This window comes from Lactuca saligna, chromosome 7 (genome assembly GCF_052625555.1).
Source record: "Lactuca saligna cultivar CGN05327 chromosome 7, ASM5262555v1, whole genome shotgun sequence".
Classification (NCBI taxonomy): domain Eukaryota; kingdom Viridiplantae; phylum Streptophyta; class Magnoliopsida; order Asterales; family Asteraceae; genus Lactuca; species Lactuca saligna.
This window is the reverse complement of record NC_136423.1, coordinates 119,359,275-119,379,338: the sequence shown is the minus strand read 5'-3', so window position 1 is coordinate 119,379,338 and position 20,064 is coordinate 119,359,275. Positions and strand designations below refer to the sequence as shown.

At 35.8% G+C, this 20,064-nt stretch overlaps 2 protein-coding genes across 2 annotated transcripts; both read right to left on the bottom strand.

Moving 5' to 3' along the window:
* Nucleotides 1-4,534: 4,534 nt before the first annotated feature.
* Nucleotides 4,535-5,380, bottom strand: LOC145007173 (uncharacterized). The gene has a single exon (XM_078966155.1). It carries the CDS (start codon nt 5,378-5,380, stop codon nt 4,535-4,537), a length of 846 nt encoding a protein of 281 aa, XP_078822281.1.
* A 14,115-nt stretch (nt 5,381-19,495) lies between these two features.
* On the bottom strand, nt 19,496-19,804 carry LOC145007172 (uncharacterized). Its single transcript, XM_078966154.1, has one exon. It carries the CDS (start codon nt 19,802-19,804, stop codon nt 19,496-19,498), a length of 309 nt encoding a protein of 102 aa, XP_078822280.1.
* Nucleotides 19,805-20,064: the final 260 nt, after the last annotated feature.

Here is a 20,064-nt window from a genome sequence, read left to right as displayed (position 1 = left end):
AATTGGTTCGAGTAATCTTGTAGGAGATAGTAGTGGCGATTTTACAGGAAGTAATGGTAGATATGGTGATGATAAATTTGAGATAGAGGATTACAGAGCCAAAAAAGGTCGAGATAAGTGGCAGCCCTATGATAGCTCTGATACCAAGTTAAGTTGAGTCAATTGCCGTAAAATTACCCATAGGCTTTGGTATTCAATATATAGATACAAATTAAATGAAAGAGATAAACACTAGATCCTAAATACATGGATCTTATGGTTATAGGAATACATTTGGACTATATGCTATCTCTATCTCTTATCTATTTGTTTACAATAATTGAAATTGAAACCTTGGACAAGGTAAAAACAGACCGAATCCACTGTCTCTAGGTGATTTCCAAAACCCATTTTCCACATAACACCCTCCAAAGATATTACAACCAAGTGAATCAAAAGTTTTATCGAAATCAACCCGAAATAATTAACTTTCCTTATGTTTTCTCACCGGTTGATCACCCCGTTAACAACCAGTTAACAAAGGATCATCCAAGATGTTCCCCTCACTAAGTAAAGTTGTTTGCTCACTACTACCCAATGAACCAATGCCCTTTTTATGTCGCATGTAGATGAGTGGATAAGATCGATAGAGATGTACTCTATAATTTCCAAATAAAAAGTATCAAACAAATTATACCAAAACAAACATTACAAATTTAAAATTACAAGCGAGGTGAAAAAAATTGACAATAAAAGAACATTCTATTTCACAATAAATAAAAATATACTCTAATAAATGAATGTTGTTTTGCCACATATCACACTCTCATTCAATTTGCCAAATGTCATTTTTTGGTTATTTTGAATTAATTTTTTTTCATATGTTATTTTATGAGTTTTTTCTATTTTAATAAATTTCACATTGTTATAATCAATATTTTCCCATGAATGGAATTGATTTCATTAAACAATATATAAGAGAGTACACGTACAACATAAGGGCCACATATGGGCTGCAATACTCTGGGCCCTATATCACAATATACAAAGACTAGATATGAATATAAACAACATCTAACAGCCCCCCGTAGTCTGAACGGGAGATCGAGACCGAACGTTCAGACTAGATCTGAAATCAAGGAACAAAGTAGATGGTAACCCTTTGGTGAAGATGTCATCGTACTGAGAGGATGATGGAACATGAAGAACACGAATCTGACCCGTAGCAACTTGATCATGTACAAAATGAATGTCGATCTCGATATGTTTAGTACGTTGGTGTTGAACAGGGTTTGTAGACAAATAAACCGCACTAACATTATCACAGTAGACCAAGGTAGCAGTAAGAGGAGGATAGAGCAACTCACGTAACAGGTTACGAAGCCAACATGTCTCAGCAACGGCATTCGCAACACCCCGATACTCTGCTTCGGCACTAGATCTAGAAATCGTACATTGTCGTTTTGACGACCAAGAGATAAGATTCTGACCAAGAAGCACACAATAACCAGAAGTAGATCGTCTACTAGTCGGACAACCAGCCCAGTCGGCATCAGAGTAGGCAATGAGACCTCGAGAAGGAGACACATATAACTGAAGACCATGATCCAATGTGCCCTGAAGGTAACACAAAATACGTTTGAGAGCCGCGAAGTGTGGCTCCTGAGGATTGTGCATAAATAAACAAACTTGTTGTACAGCATATGTAATATCAGGTCTAGTAAAAGTCAAATACTGAAGTGCACCAGCCAAACTGCGATATAAAGTCGGATCAGAGACAGGTGGTCCGGTACCATCAAACTTGGCAGATGCGTCTGCCGGGGTCCGGGCAGGTTTGCAGTTAAGCATACCAGGACGGTGAAGAATTTCAGTGGCATATTTTTTTTGAGATAAAAACATGCCATGACGATCACGAGTGACAGAAACACCCAAAAAATAATTCAAAGCCCCTAAATCAGTCATGGCGAACTCTGAACATAAAGATGCAATAAGTTGTTGAAGAAGAACGATGGATGAGGCGGTTAAGACAATATCATCCACATAGAGAAGTAGATACGCTAGTTGCTCTCCCCGTCTGTAAATAAAAAGAGAAGTGTTGGATTTACTGTTAGTAAAACCATGACTGGTGATAAACTGAGCAAACCGGTGATACCATGCTGGAGGTGCCTGTTTGAGTCCATAGAGGGACTTCTGCAATAAACAAACATGATTAGGAGCAGATGGATCACGAAACCCTGGTGGTTGATGCATATAAACAGTCTCATTTAGATGCCCGTGAAGAAAAGCATTCTTCACATCCAACTGATGAATCGGCCAATGGTGAGAAACGACCAAGCTAAGGACAGTGCGAATGGTAGCCGGTTTAACAACCGGACTAAAAGTCTCATCACAGTCAATTCCAGGTCGTTGACTATGACCATTGGCCATAAGTCGTGCCTTGTACCTTGCTAAAGACCCATATGCATTATGTTTCTGCTTAAACAACCAAATACAATTAATCACATTAGCATCAGAAGGCCGGGGCACAAGAGTCAAAGTCTTGTTAGAAATAAGAGCATTAAATTCATCTTTCATAGCATTTAGCCAGTTGGGATCACGGAAAGCATCAAAATAAGTACGTGGAATCGGAGAGGAAGAGGAGTCAACATGAAGGTTGAGTTTATTGATGGGTTTCACATTACCATGACGTTTACGAGTGGCCATAGGATGTGTGCTCGTAGAAATGGGATTGACCGGAGCACTAGACTGAGAAGAAGGGATCCGAGTGTGACTAGGAGGAAAGTAAGAATTTGCGATATGGGTAGAAGGTTCAACGTTTGAAGATGAAGGATGGATAACGGAATATGTGGAAGCAGAGACAGAGGTAGTAGAGGGTTGAAAGGTGAGAGGTTGGGCTGGATGAGACGGGTCATTAAACATGTTACGAGTGTCATCTATGCGAAGAAAATCATAACTATGAGGTTTAGGAGGTTGAGTAGGTGTGATGGAATCGAAGGGAAAGACGGTTTCATCAAAAGTTACATGACGAGAAATGATTATTTGATTGGTTTGAAGGTTAAGACATCGATAGCCTTTGTGATGAGTGGGGTAACCAAGAAAAATGCAGGGAATGGAACGAGGTTGAAGTTTGTGGGTATTGTTGGTGTGCGGAAAACAAAGACATCCAAAAACACGGAGATGATTATATTTGGGAAATTTTTGGAATAGTTTGTGATAAGGAGAGTCATTTTGAAGTGTGGTGGATGGAAGAATATTAAGGAGGTGAGTGGCCATATGAAGAGCTTCTACCTAATAGGTAGGGGGTAGGTGAGCTTGGAAGAGAAGAGTACGGATGGTGTTATTGATGGTGCGAAGCATGCGTTCGGATTTCCCATTTTGTTGGGAGGTGTAAGGACAAGAAAAACGCATGTGTATACCATGAGTGGCACAAAGATCATGGAAGTGGGTGTTGTTAAATTCTTTCTCGTTGTCACATTGAAAGGTTTGAATATCAGTGTGAAATTGATTTTTGATATAAGCACGAAATATAACAAATTTGGAAAAAACATCAGATTTATTACGTAAAGGATACACCCACAAAAAATGAGAAAATTGATCAAGAAAGATGACATAATATTTAATACCACTATAACTCTCCAAAGGGGAAGTCCAAACATCATAATGAACAATTTGAAAAGGAAAAAGAGCTTCGGTTTGAGACAAAGAAAAAAGATAAACGCACATGCTTGCCAAGTTGACAAACATGACACAATAATGGAGAATCCTTTTTATTACACGAAATAATATTTTTAGATAATAAATGCTTGAAAACTTGTTTGCCAAGATGACCGAGACGTTGATGCCACGTGGATGATCTGACACTAACAAAAGCTTGAGAAGTGGGACTTGTAACGGGATAGAGGTCACCAGAGCTATCACAGCGAAGGAGGATTTGTTTGGTCAGAAAGTCCTTCACAGAAAAACCAAATTCATCAAATTCAATGGAGCATTTATTATCACGAGTAAATTTGCGCACAGAAACAAGATTTTTGATAATTTGAGGGGTAATGAGAACATGATGTAAATTAAGAGTTCAATAAGGGTTATGACCAAGAGTGGTGTGACCCGTTTTGAGAACAGGAATGCATGATCCATTACCGACTAAAACTGGAAAATTAGAATTATTGCAATTATTACTAAAAGACTTGAGAATACTAGGGTCGGCATGAAGGTGAGCGGTGGCTCCGGTGTCTATGTACCAGTCTGCATTGCCCAGATCTTGAAGATTCATTGTAGAGAAAGCTTGAGGTAAGGTTGTGGCCTAATCCGGTGAAGCATGGAGATAATTGGGCCATGCAAAGTTATTATTAAAAGGCTGTCCAACACTTAGAAAATCCTGTTGTTGGGCTTGGGAATGTTGAGCCCATGAGTGTTGATTTGAAGGAAATCGTGGGGTGCCTTGGTTGATCCATTGGGCGGCTGGCCAATTAGTCAAAGACCGAGGGGTAGGAAGAAGACCACGCTGAAGTGGGAAGTAAATCGGCCAAGGAACCGACGTCCCTAGTCCGCCAAAAAATTATCCAGCGCCATTATCGGGGTTGAAGGAGCGACTTCGACCGCCTCTGCCGCCGCGTCCTCCCCGGCCACCGCCGCGATTTTGCCGACCGCCACCACTATTTCGAGAGCCACTGTTGCTGCGAGAAGAGGTAGAAGAGGGATTTGTGGATCGAGATTGATGCTCAGTAGTAAGAACTGTGGGAGAAGAGGAGGTGTCGCCCGAAGAATTTCGAAGAGCTCGTTGTTCTTCTTTCAATAGAGTGCGTTCCTCAAGAGCGAACATGGAACGCATCTCCAAAAATGTGGGGAAGGGCTTAGAATAACTGATTGTAGGAATAATGTGAGCATACTTTGAAGGTAACCTATTGAGAGCATACGAGACAAGGTTTCTAGGAGAAATAGGGGAACTAATATTAGAGAGGAGATTGGAGATTGCCTTGATCTTGTTATAATACTCAAGAATGGTAGAGTTACCAAGTGTCATGTTTCTTAATTCATCTTCCAATTCAATGGCTTGAGATTCCTTATTTTCATGGAACAGATCTTCAAGAGCACTCCAAATGTCAGCAGCTCTAGAACCAGGTGTGATGATAAATTGAAGAACAGGTTGAGAGAGAGTGGCATATAACCACTGTTTGACCACGTTGTCAACAGTGTCCCATGATGAATCTTTAACTAACTCTTCTGGAGGTTCAAGATGGTTGAAAACGTTATAACCAAGGCAGTGGGTCTTGAACAATTCCTTCCATGAATCGTAATTGAGCATGTCGATGTCAAGGATGAGAGGAACATAGGATTTGATGTTGGTAATGCCATAGATCTTATCAGTAGGAATTGAGCTGGTGGAGTCTTCTTTAGGAGGCATGGTGAGAAAGAAGGACAGATGAGAAGAGGTGATGCAGAAAATACGTTATGAGGATCGGCTAGGGTTACTAGAGGAGAAAGCCTGATACAATGTTATAATCAATATTTTCCCATGAATGAAATTGATTTCATTAAACAATATATAAGAGAGTACACGTACAACATAAGGGCTACATATGGGCTGCAATACTCTGGGCCCTATATCACAATATACAAAGACTAGATATGAATATAAACAACATCTAACACACATAATATTTTAATGTAATAATTAGTAGTAATAAATGAATATCAATTTAATTAATAGATTTATCTTTTTATATTAAAAATTTTAAAATAAAGTTTATTAGTTAATTTGTTTATTTATTTAAATTTAAAAGATTAAAAAAACCGATTTTAATAATTCATTATTTTTAAATTTTTTTTTATAAATTCAAAGTTTTTAAATATTTAGATTTTTATATTTAATTTTTTTTAATTAACCATGTAATATTACATCTAGTTACCTATAAAGAAAGCAATAGATAGTTTTGATTTTGTATTTTTTGTATTTTGTGTTATTACACTTTTTTTTTTTCATTTTATGTTGTACATATTTTTCTAGATACGCACATACTTACGCCCAAGACTTTCGGGTTAAAAAAAAAGTTCTTTGTGAGAGGATAAAGGGATTCGGATTGCTTTAAATTTTGTTCACTTATCTGAATAACGGTTTTTTTTGTTTAAACTCATTGTTTATTTAAATCTCCTTCAAACAATCATTGTCTACTCCCGTACGTTACATATGTCATCGCCGACTTTATAGGGTTGGTACTCTTAAACATATTTACATGCGCCAAATCCCTCTGCATGGATATATATAGATTGAAAGAGAGGAAAGAGTCCAAGAGCAACCAAGGTAGATAATCATCGTCCACTTTCAAGATTTTGATTATTGTTTTGGATTACTCTTTAAGCGTTCCTTGCAGACATACCAATGGCTTCATGTAGTAAAACAAGAAATGCATATCAGTTTTGTAACGATAATGAACAAGATAAAGATGAAGACGAATATCGAAGCAGACATAATTCTGGTTTCTTACAAAATTATCCGTCTCACCATTCTCATCATCCTCCTGCTCATGTTCAAACCAGCAACAATGGTGTATTACTTGCTGAATCCACCAATGATCATCAATTTCTCACCAACAATACCACTCATAATCAAGTTCAGGTTCGCTCTTCCACTATAATTTTGTATTCTTTTATTAATGATGTGTGTAGCCAATCATCTTGTTCTAATATCTTATTTTTAAAATTTCTTTTGTTAATGTTGTTTTCGTGTTCTGCAGGAAGGGAGTCAAGTTCCCTTGACTTTAATAATATCGGAGTCTCTAATCAAGCAATTAGAATTGGCTTTGACACAAGAAACGCAACAGAATAATCATCAAGAACTCTTGTCTCAACCACAACCTTCACGGACTTTGAAGGCTTCTAATGCTCCTGCCATCCTTTTGAAAATTGGCACATGGAAAGTAAGTTTCTATTGTCTTTCGAGAAATCTCTTCTTTAATAAAACTAATTAAAGTTTCGTCTATGAGCAGTGGGAATCAAAAAACCCTGGGGATTTGGTAGTCAAATTCTACTACAAGAAAAGGAAACTCGTTTGGGAATTTCTTTTTGGATCAATGAAGAAGAAGATCGAGATATCATGGACCCACGTGTCTGCTATTAATTCCTACGTGGATGAAGATAAAAACGGGCGTCTTGAAATTGAGGTTTTCTTCCTTGCATCCATATAGTTTATGAAATATATTAAATATAGTAATTTATGTTGATTTATTTATTTTTTACTTCTTAGGGAAAATGACTTAATTAAAAGCCCAACGAAGTTTCCAAACCATTCAAAAAACCCTAATCATGTTTTGTCTTTTTAAAAAAACTCAACGAAGTTAACCTTGTGTCTAAAAAGTCCAATAAAGTTTTAAACCGTTCAAAAAATTCCAATTTTGTTTTGTTTAAGTTTGTTAGGTTTTTTTTAACAGTTAAAAAACACGATTGGAGTTTTTTAAACGTTTTGGAAACTTCGTTGGTCTAACAAATCATTTTTCTGATATGGTAATAAGCCACGTCATCACTTTCGAGAAAATGTGACTTAGTTGGGCTTTTTAGATAAAATATTAAGTTTGTTGGGTTTTTTTGAACAGATAAAACATGATTGAGGTTTACTTTTTATTTATTATTATTTTTTTATGCAGTTGGAAAATCCACCAGAATACCATCAAGAATGTAAGTTCCAGCGACTAAAGCATACCCGATGGGAGAAAACCGATGATTTTACTCAAGGTCAAGCTCAATTTACCAGGTATATATGAAGCCGACCATTTTCTAACAAAATCCCAAAATCCTATTTAACAACAGAATATTAAAGATTACCTTAATGTTTGTTTTCCTAGGCGACATACCGTACTCTTCTCACCAGGAGTCCTCGACAAACACTTCGAGAAGCTTTTACAATATGACAACCGCCTACTTAACATAAGTCGACAACCTTTCCCTATTCATAACTCTATATTCTTCAACCCAAACATGGAATTCTCATATAACGAAAGTGTCTATAGATATCCTCCGATTCCTCTTTCAAATTATAATCATCAGGAAACAGTCGTACCTTCTGTCGATCATCTTATGCAGCCAACGTCCAGTTCTTATGTTGGACATTCTAGCTCCAACTTACCGATGCCAGGTAGAGTATTTGTTACTTAGATTTATAGTTTTTTTAGGTAATGGAGTATTTGATCAATTCTTTCATCATCTTTTACAGGTCTAATGTTTGTAAATCCGGGTGATATTCCACGCGAAGTCTCATACGTGAATCAAGAAACTAATGGTATAGGCGAACAAAGTTCAAACAATCAAATTCAGGAGACTCCTTTCCCTCCCATTAGGGAGCAAGACGATTTTGAACCATACGAAGCGCTGGAATCAATAATTTCGGATCAACAACTGCAACTAGACCATGTTAACAACCCGAACCCTACTCAACTTACCACCGACTTAAACTGTTTGAACATTGATTCAAATTCCAAACCCTTCGAACAAAACCACCAGACGAATTTGAATCCTTATGGTAATAGGGAGAGTAATGGGAATGTTAACCACGTTGGCGAGTTACATATCAACCCTGAAGATGCTTTTGCGTTAGACGATTATTTAACAGATGATTTAAGTACCGGTGATAACGTGAATAATCAGACGGCTTTAGATTACGATTTTTTCAGTTTTGGCGAGCGACAGTTGAATGATATGTTTGGGATCCAAGAACCATTTTCTCAGTTATCTTCTCAACTTAATATCAACAATGGTGGTTACGGTGAACTTCCTCTCCAGGGTTCACAACTTAATGACAACAATGGTGGTTACGGTGAACTTCTTCTTCAGGCTTCAAATTCTATGGGTTGTTCCTTGTTGGAGAATGACATTGAAGACAAGATATAAAATGAGAGTTTCTTGTGCAGCAAAACATAATTTTTTAGTCACAATTACACGACAATTACAAAGTTCTGGACATACTTATATACATACACGCGTATCATCAGGTGCAACCCTTCATAACTATTGCAACTTTTCATTCCAACCAACACACACCTTTGATATTGGTAATTATTTCCTAAAATAGGGAACTATAACTAACAACTAATAACCACCCTAACTACCAATTAACTAATGAATTACCTACCTCTAAAAATTACCAAACTAGTTTTCTGCACGTGTAGCTTATATCTCAACATCCATGCTAAAGCTAGACTTGTACAATCACTCTTGAGCAAATTGAAACCATCATTCACATAAATATATTTTTCAACATTTTCAATCAAAACCTTACACTTTTTCATGTTGGGATTAATCTCAAACTTCATCTTCTTCATAAAATTTTACAACAAGGAAGATATAACATGTTGTTAAGGCTCGTGTCGAATCTAAGGAGAATGGGAATTCATAAGATGTTTTTCACATATATTTCCATTTCAATTTCAAGTATGGTGGATTCCAATTTAATGCAATGAATATTAATTAATGTTTTGAGATTTCTAATCCATTATTTATCTTTGATCAAATTAACTAAATTATATAATTATAAAGACAATTAACACAATTATCACGCAATTAAATATCTAAGCAATTAAAATTAAGTTTGTATTAGAGATATTTGATCTAGTAACTAACTTTAATGGCCATTAAAGTCGATCATTAGCATAAGTTGTTCATAATATGATAGATCTAGGCCAATGGAGACTACTTGCTCATAAAGTCTCCATCTTGGGACCAAAAACCCTAGAAATTGGTCCAAGAAGCACACCATATAAACTACAAGGCAAGATCTGAACTTTTTACCTCAGGAAGAAGCTCCAACCTTTGTAGTCCTCAGATCTACACTTGTCCACCAACTTCTAGCCTCCACAATGGACTCCTCTTCTCTTTTACTACCTTGAAATGACACTTTGAAGCTTAGAATACTCACACCCAAGCTAAAAACGATGGAAATGCTCTCTTAGGGTTTCTTTCTGAAAGATGGTGACGGAGGGACAAGACCATATCATTCCTTTTATAGCCCTCAAGTCATATTAGGGTTTTCAGTCTGGGTCGCTTACGCCTGGCGTAACCTTAGGTACGACCAGCGTACCCGGATGACACTGCGTACAAAATAAGCGCGCGAGTACGCGCAGCGTACTCTTTGTACGCCCAACGTACTCACTCAACACAAAGGACCAAAATGACACTATGGAAAAGATGAAGGGTTAAATGGTCGTACTTGAGTTTTGGGCTGTTACATTTTCAGATTGGAGAAACTTTTATCTTTCTGCCCAATTGATTTTTCTTATTCATTCTGCCATTCATCGAATCTTTTTAATGGTTCAGAATTACACTTAATCTTGTAAGTGTTGGATTAGTGTCTAAGTCCATAACTGTTTTGGTATGTACTTGACCCGATTATGAGCATGGTCCTTTTGGGTTGCCTTCACCATAGTAATATGTAGGATGATTTAAGGAGAGAAAGGTTTAAATATGATTTATTAATATATTATGAGAATAATATATTAAAGGAGAAATCATATTGTTTAATTAATATTGGTCAAGAATTAATTAAGAATTAATTTTGTGGTTAAAAGAGATTAATTAAACTTAGGGGACTGAAGTTGTAATTATAAGATAATTATAATTGGGCTATGGATCACCTAATAATATATAGGTTGAACGAATTCTATGGGAAGCCCATTAGAAATCGTCCAAGGGATATGTTTAAGGAGTCCATGGGCTGCTTAGGGCCTAAGCAGTCAGATTAGGGTTTCCTAGTTGTAAACCCTAATAGCCTACATGTATAAAAGGGACCCTTAAGCCCCAAAAACGTGAACAACACTTCCATTAGGGTTTCCAGCCGTTTTTGGTGCCTCTTTTTCTTCTCCTCTTCATTCAAGTTGCATATGGTGTTTGTGACTCCATTAGAGGTACTACACTTGTGGTACTTGCTTTCAAGAGCTAAGGAAATTCAAGGAACTAGTTGTTATTGATATATAACAACAAAAGGTATGTATTCTAGCTTTATATATGAATTTCGAAAATTATAGTAGCATGCCAGGTTTCTTTTTGTGTTCATAAAGTTGTATAACTAATAGTGAAAACATAGATCCAATACTAGGGTTGCATGCACACATAGGATTGTTTGTATAAAACCCATCAGTGGTATCAGAGCCATTGGTTTTTGTTTTCAATTAGCTTTTATTCAAATTTGTGAACTTGACATATTAGGGTTTATGGCTAATAAACCCTAAAGGCTAGGTAATTTTCGCAATTAGGGTTGCAAAACCCTAGATGGCGATTTTTGCTAGGGTTTCCCAAATCCTTTCCTTAGCCTCCAAGATTTTGAAATCTAGGGTTATCCAACCCTTGGATTTCGAAATTACCTCCTTCTCCAAGGTTAGATCCTAAATTTTAGGGATTTGGATAATCCCATATCTTGTAATTATCTTTTAATTGTTAAATATGGTAATTAAAGATCTTGAATTATCCCATCCCTTATTTTCGAGATTTAGAGAGGGATTCAAGGGATTAGGATATCTTAGATGTATAATTGGTAATTATCCTCATGATCTAGATAATCCCTTGTGATTTAATAATTTAAATTAATTGTTTAATTTATGGTAATTATTAAATCAAGAGTTTTAATATTTAAAATTTTAATTTAAATGTCTTAAATTCGAAAATTTTAAGTGAGATTAAAACCTAATTGTTTTGAAGAGTTTCAAAACTTGCCCTTAAGTTTTGGAATTTAAATTGTTGATTAAAAGTTAATTTTGAAAGTCTAAATTCCAAAACCCTGATTTTGAAAAGTTCAAATTAAACCCTTATGGTTTTATTAAATTAATTAAGTGTATAATTAAAAGAGATTTAATAAATCCATAATGATTTTGGTTAGTTAAAAGTATAATTTAAACCACCTAGTATTTTAAAAGTGTAAAATACACCCTTATACTATATATAACATTAAAAGTTTAATATTATATATGTATAACTAAAAATTCAGTCTTACCGTTAGTAGGCCTCATTCACGAAGCTAGTCTATAAGGGGTGTTTAAGGAAATTGCCTATAAAATGGCGATTGAATGGGTATCCACTCTTACCCACCGCACTCTTGACTAGTGGAGGGTCGTTAGCCGAACGGGTAGGATAGGACAGAAACCTTCCATTATAAGTATAATGAAGTACAAAGTAACTAAATGCTTTTTCAAATTCCCAAATCATAGTTACTTTAGGCAAAATGTGAAATTGTATGCTAACCCATGGAATTACACTTCGTACCCTTGTCAAACGTTAGTGGAGCGTGTGTGGTTAACCGGCACACTAATTTGGGGATGACATTGGTGGCAAAGGGTGGCTCGATGCTTATCATAGATCAATGGAGCGTGTGTGGCTAACCGACACATTGATTAGGTGATAGTAGCATTGGGTGCACCACGTGATTCGTATGGTTATTTACACCTTGTTTGTGATCCTCGGCATCCCAGTCACGAATAGTAGGGCATAATCGAGATTAAACATGCCATTGAAGAGTTTAATGAGTCTCAAAAGATCTAGGAGTTTCAATTCATTTAAAACTTAAACTTCTTTTTCGTTTTTCATGGTGGAAATTGGTAAATCGTCATTTACCTACCTTCAAATATTCTGCAACTAGATTACGGCATCCCTCTTCTAGGTTGTAGAGTATTGTGTTGGATCCTAGCTTGATGTTTCATTTGGGTGTTGCATCAAGAATTCTAATCAACTTAACTTGAATTTTCTCCCGTTTTGTAGATGTCTGAATCTTACAATGGTCTTCCCAAATCCTTTGGAACAAGCTTTCCAAATGAAGATGACGTTCCGAGATACGATCAAGGAAATGAGAGTCATGCTTCACTTCCTCCACCTCCTCCAATTATTCTCCCTGACCCACAAGTTCAAAGGCTTGAAAAGTTCAAGCTCACTCAAGCCCTTTTGGCAAGTAAACACGAAGATGGGAAACCTGTGTGTGCGCACGTCTTAGAGATGAAGTCATACATTGATAGGTTAAACATGTTGGGTGTCGAGATTTCAAGTGAGGTGGCTGTTGACTGGGTTCTTCAGTCACTTCCTGAATCATATAGTGAGTTCGTTAGAGAGTACTATATGATGGACCACGACGTGACCCTAATTGATCTCACCTATTTGCTTATAGCTGCTGAATCAGCAATGATTTGGTGTGCTGGTCAAGCAAATTTGTCTAGTGAATCAAACTCCCAAACTTCAATGGACACTGGCAACATTGGAAGTCCAGAAAGAACCAAGTCTGTGATTGTCCGATGTGTTGTGCCAAAGGAGTCTATTTGCTTTTATTGCCAAGAGAAGGGGCATTGGAGACGAAGCTGCCCTAATTACCTGAGAGATCTAAGAGATGGGAGAGTCAAGACGTATGGCTCTGCTTCAGGTAAAATCCATTAACTAACTCTTTTAAGTTCCTATTCTAGATTCTTAATACATGATGTGATAAGATTACATTTTGATGTTTTGTAGGATCGAAGAAAAGAGAGGAAACTTGAGAAAGGAAGTGAGCTGAATCTAATCATGAAGAAATGGATTTCGATCGCATTACTTGAAGAATGGATTCTTGAGCTACTACTTGGAGTTAGAATAGATTGTTAAGAAATATGTAATAACATAGTTTTTCAATTGAATTACATTGTAAGGACAAATTTTTTCCGCAATAAAATAAATTTTGATTTTGTCTTATTTATTTATCCTTACAATGAAATATATGAAAAATTGATGTTCATGTACTTTTATTATTAGCATAATGGATTTGATTCTTAATTATGTTATTTGTGCAAATGTCAAACGTTTACCAAATAGGGAGAGTTTCTCATTGCCCAAGTTTCAATTGGACAGAAACTTGGAATCATGCAATGTGTATTGTATGATGAATGGAAAACTTTCACATTTGGGAAACTTAGACTAATTCTTTGGCAAAGTGTCAGTTGAAAGACTAGGAGATCAAGTACACTAGGTTGTGCGTTGATCAAGTCCACCACAAGAGTGACAAAGATATTCGTCATGATTTACTAAAGTTTAGTAAATGTGATTATACTTATAAGATTAAGTGTAATTCTGAGATTGATTGAAAGAGTTTCAATGAATAGTAGAACGAATAAAGAAGAATCAAGTAGGCAGAAAGATAAAAGTTTCTCTCTTCTAGAAAGAAGGGAGAGTACCTTTTATTGTGTTTTATGATAAGTCTTAAAGATTAAGAACCATGTCTCAATAGATCCTCTAAGTGAGTCTTAGTGCAATTGCATGTCTAAGAAGAGGAATCAAGTATTGTAGAAATGGTTAAATCAAGAAGTCAATCACACTTCGTTCCAATATCAAGTCTTAAAGTCAAGATTGTGACATTGAGTGAAAAGTTTTAAGTAGGTTTATAACACTCATCAAATATGAACTTGGAAAAGTTTTCTTATTCTTGTACATTTGAGATTGGTAAGTTGTGATGTCTTGGATAAGACAAAGACCAACTAGGACCAACTTGTGAAGTGTTCTTGTCTTGATAATAACTGCACTGACTCTTGAATATTTGATTGTCAAGAAATGTTTCTTGACAAAGAGAATCATATATGTCAAGAGGTCAGTGGGAGTTTTAATGTTTTGAAAAAGTTTCAAGAACAAATGAAATAAACCTTATCGATCATCACTAGCGCACGAGTTGAGGTTTACAACCTATCGTGTTGACATTATTTTGATTCTGTGCCAATCCAATCGAGTTAATTATGCATGTGAGTTCTATGAATTCTCATTTGAATGCATAAAAAGCAAGGACCTTGATCAATGAAAGTACATTGATAAGAAAGGGTGAGCTGCTTAACTACTTGGAAGACGTGGTGGGCAGCTGTGCTACCATAAGGCAAGAAATCAAGATTAAGAAAGGTCAGTCCATATGAGTTTGAATTTGTCATAAACTTTGGTTTTAACAAATTCACATGGATAGGAACAAATACACCATTTAAATCTAAGTGTCATAAGATTTCCTCCTTCATGAAAATGATTGTGAGGAAATGCTTTCACTGAGAAAGATTTTAAGAAGATAGTGATCGTAAAATTGCATTCTCGAATTCGATCATGGTTACGGTATCCCTTTCCACAATTTGAATTGTGAGGTTTGGCAATTAGTCTTAATTGTTAAGACACACATATGAACTATCTAAGGCAAAGGTGTATAAGTTCAAGAAGCCTTGATAAAAGATTATCAAAGCACTAAGTATTAGAAACATAGACTTAAGAAATTCAATAGTTATTGTCTTTCTGAAAGTTAAGATGTTTATGAATACATGTCGAAGCTAGTGGGAGCATAAGTGTTATGTTTTATAGTAATCATCATGATAGTGGGAGCATAAAAGTTATGATTGTATGATTATTATGGAAAGTATTGCAAGTTAGCAATATTAATTATAGAAAAACAAAGATTCAATTTGCAAAGTTGCATGGGTTGAAAAGTTGTTTTGCTATAATTAAGGGAGAGAATATTATACTCCGTTTCAATATCTAAAGCTTAGATTAAGAAATTTTAATATTTTCAGTCAAAGGATACATTGTGTGTTCTTAAAACGATTATGATTACGGCATCCCTCTTCATAGTTCGAATTATGAGAACATGACACATAAAATATTATGGCAAAAGATTGGTAAAGTATGATATCTTTATGTAAGACATTATGCATCGTGTCCCATACGCTTTGGGTATAGGATCGATTGCAAATGCTATAGTATTTTACCATTCTAAAATTTTCCAAATGTCTAGCGCATTTAGAGGGAAAAAGGGACTAGATTTGGTTTTGACTAAAATAATTAAACAACTATCAAAGGACAATCCAAAGTTCGATGAGGATTGGTCGCTTGTGAGTAGTTGGAAGTATAGTATTGAAAAAATATGGAAATGTTTCCATATTGGATGGACCATATCGACATCATTACAAATAGAAAAGATTCTATTAAGAATGGGTTGTCATGAGGAAAATATGGAAGCGTGTTCATATTAGGAAGTAAATATTGAAAATCTTTGTCTAGATTAGAAACTTTTATGCAAAAGGATGTTCAAAGGAATGTACTTTGAGTGAGAGACATCATATCTAAGGAATTGTCTTGTAACAATCTCCGATAGAAGACTTTGTAATATCATTGGCAATAGTGCAGTGACATTATGAAGGGATCGTTGCATAAAGTGTTAAGATCTAGCATATTCTATAAGTAACGAGAATTTGATATTCTTACACTTATGAAAATGGATTTGGAGTTGTGAAATGAGAATGATTGGAAATGTGTTCAATTGATCTATTTCACAAAGCATGGACCATAGGAAACACGGTGTGCATGCTTAGAGCATGGGACAATTGTTGTTGTAATTCAAGCAATGAGTTGATTATCCGAAACATTAAATGATAAATAATGAGTAATCAATATGGTGGATAAATAGAAGGGTTTTATTTACTCTCACAAGTTTGGGGCCATATAGGATTAAGTATTGTTGTTATGTTTCAATTTGCATGTTTTGACTTCCAGAATAACTAGGTTATTCAAACATCCACAGTTGGTCATACGTTGGGAGTAGGTATGAATAAAGACTGTCATGAATCTGTCTGTAGATTGTCTGAAGTGTTTAGACATGGCACAAGTTTGCTGCAGAGTTCGTGAGTGCTTTGATAAGATTAAAGTATTGGATTAAACCCACGCTCACTTGGATCACTTCACGGTTTTATCACGAGTGATTAGTGAGACGATAATATTGTATATTCTTGAAACCGAGACGTGTGAGTTGTTATTTGTTGGTCAGTTACACATTGATAATAAGTAAACGCACCAGTAACTTGGTGTTATAAAACTTATTGTTGTGTGTGATTCGATCAGTAAATGCAAGCGAGCATTTGAGTCGAAGTTTATCCATTCCTTTTACCCAAAGTGGGATAAAAGTGATATATGTGGGCCTCTCGATGATTTAGTGATGACACCTAAGCGCTTGGCCAAGCCGGGACTAAGTTGATGTGTTCAATTGTAGTCTGTTATCAGTCGTCATGAATCGGAAGTCGGGAAATAGTATAGAGAGAATGATTGAAATTCATGTCTTTTGTCTATACGATATCTTGAGAATGGAGGAATATATAATCTCTTATCTAGAGGACACGCTATCTGATAAGATCAGAGTTGATAGCGGCTTTTGAAAGCTACGATTGCTGATCAGGTTCTGAAGTCATACGGAAAATAGTTATTAGACTTATCCAAGTGGGAGACTGTTGGATTAGTGTCTAAGTCCATAACTGTTTTGGTATGTACTTGACCCGATTATGAGCATGGTCCTTTTGGGTTGCCTTCACCATAGTAATATGTAGGATGATTTAAGGAGAGAAAGGTTTAAATATGATTTATTAATATATTATGAGAATAATATATTAAAGGAGAAATCATATTGTTTAATTAATATTGGTCAAGAATTAATTAAGAATTAATTTTGTGGTTAAAAGAGATTAATTAAACTTAGGGGACTGAAGTTGTAATTATAAGATAATTATAATTGGGCTATGGATCACCTAATAATATATAGGTTGAACGAATTCTATGGGAAGCCCATTAGAAATCGTCCAAGGGATATGTTTAAGGAGTCCATGGGCTGCTTAGGGCCTAAGCAGTCAGATTAGGGTTTCCTAGTTGTAAACCCTAATAGCCTACATGTATAAAAGGGACCCTTAAGCCCCAAAAACGTGAACAACACTTCCATTAGGGTTTCCAGCCGTTTTTGGTGCCTCTTTTTCTTCTCCTCTTCATTCAAGTTGCATATGGTGTTTGTGACTCCATTAGAGGTACTACACTTGTGGTACTTGCTTTCAAGAGCTAAGGAAATTCAAGGAACTAGTTGTTATTGCTATATAACAACAAAAGGTATGTATTCTAGCTTTATATATGAATTTCGAAAATTATAGTAGCATGCCAGGTTTCTTTTTGTGTTCATAAAGTTGTATAACTAATAGTGAAAACATAGATCCAATACTAGGGTTGCATGCACACATAGGATTGTTTGTATAAGACCCATCAGTAAGCATAACCACATTTACTAGACTTTTAGTAAATCATGATGAATAATCTTATTTTTATCTGTGGTGGACTTGATCAGTGCACAACATTGCGTACCAGATCTCCTAATCTTGACTCACATACTTATGAGGAGATGTTTCCAAAGGACGACAATCAGGCCATAATTTAGATTTGGTTTAAAAAACAATTTTGAATGTTTTTTGGGGTTGTAAGATAATTTTTTACTCTCTTTTTTATGGGCTGGTGGGCAACCCCTTTTATCTGATGCTATGGTTGTTTATATATTCGCACGTGGTTGATGTGGTTGTAGTAGTAGGCCTTCTGAGGATCCTTGGACAATCAGGATCCTAAAGATTTCAGGTTTTTACAAAAACTCATGGGATCTTAGTAACCTGGGATAGTTAGACATCCGCTTCTGATCTTGAAATAGTTAAGATCCTTAAAGAGTCAAAGCTTTAGTCATAACGTAGAAAAATAGTGTTTAAGAAACAAGGATGGATAGAGCATGATGACCATTAAGTTTAGTTTTGGACCGTTTGATGATTTTTTTTGTATCAAAAGTTCTTCAGTTTCATATGATCTTAAAGGTCGTATAGGGAAGGATCCCTCTTAAGGTAATTCAGTCTTTGGAATTAGTGGGAAAAGTCCTTATTTAGCTTTTTCTAGGGAAAATCCTAATTTTAAGAAATATTGGGAAAGATCCCAACTTAGAAAATAATTAGGGAAGATCCCAAGTTAGGATAATAATTGGCAAAGATCCCAAGTCGCAACGTAAGATAACATAATAATGTTATAAACCGTAGATTAAACCTTAGGATCTTAACATATGTTCAGAAATAAGAGGGTTTCCAAGTCACTAAAGCATGAAATTATCCACTTATTCACATCCCATAATAAGATATCATGCATCCAAGTGAGGTGTAGAAACCTAAACTTGTGAGTAAGAGGTCATTAACACTTTAAACCTTAGAGGAGATTTAGTAACTTTAGATGGAGGAAGGATGATCGGTCTTTATTTGTAGCGGATAGGATCCTTGTATTTTTGTAAATTGAAAACGTTAGCTTGGGATGGTTGTTAGTCTAGCTAACACTCCTACGATGTTTAAGTTAGTAATGGTCTTTTCAAAGAAAAAATAAATAAAAGAATTAGACAAAAGTAAAGGGTAAAGAATGTGTACCTCAAATATATTTGGAAAATAAAAGGTTTAACTTACATGAAATACGATTTTAGGTGTATGACATCCAAGGATCTTGGCAAGATGTTTCCTTCTATGGTAGCCAACCAATACGCCCCCTTTCTTGCTTTTGAATCAATAAGAAATGGCCCTTCCCATTTGGGTGCTAACTTTCCTGCATTAGGATCCTTGGTATTTTGGAATGCTTTCCTAAGGACCAAGTCACCTACCAGGAATCTTCTAACATTGATGTTTTTATTATATGCTTTGGTGATCCTTTGTTGATGAAAAACAATGCAGATCCTAGCAATATCACCGAGTTAATCAATGGTGTTGAGATCCTTGTCTAGGATCTCATCGTCGTTCTCTTGATTTTGGAACAGGTATCTTGCCGTGCGTATCACCACATCAGTTGGGATCACGACCTCTATTCTAAACACCAAGGAATATGGATTTTGACCTATGGTTGTTGTTGATGTAGTCCCATCTGCCCATAGGGCGAAACGAAATTCCTCAGCCCATCTTCCTTTCTTTTCATCTAGTATTTTCTTCAAATTGTTGATTATGATATTGTTTCTAGACTCTTCTTGACCATTAGCTTGAGGGTGAATAGGTGTAGATGTTATCATCTTAATTCCCCAATGGGTGCAAAAGTCTCTAGTTCTTTTGCTTATGAATTAGGATTTGTTATTATATATTATTTCGATTGGGATCCCAAACCTGGTCAAGATATTACGTTTGATGAATGAGACTACTTCCTTGTCTGTTACTTGAACAATGGCTTCAAATTCTATCCATTTTGAGAAATAGTCTATCATTACTAGCATGAAGACCTTTCCACCAGGAGCCTTTGGTAACTTGCCAACTATATATATTCCCTATTTCATGA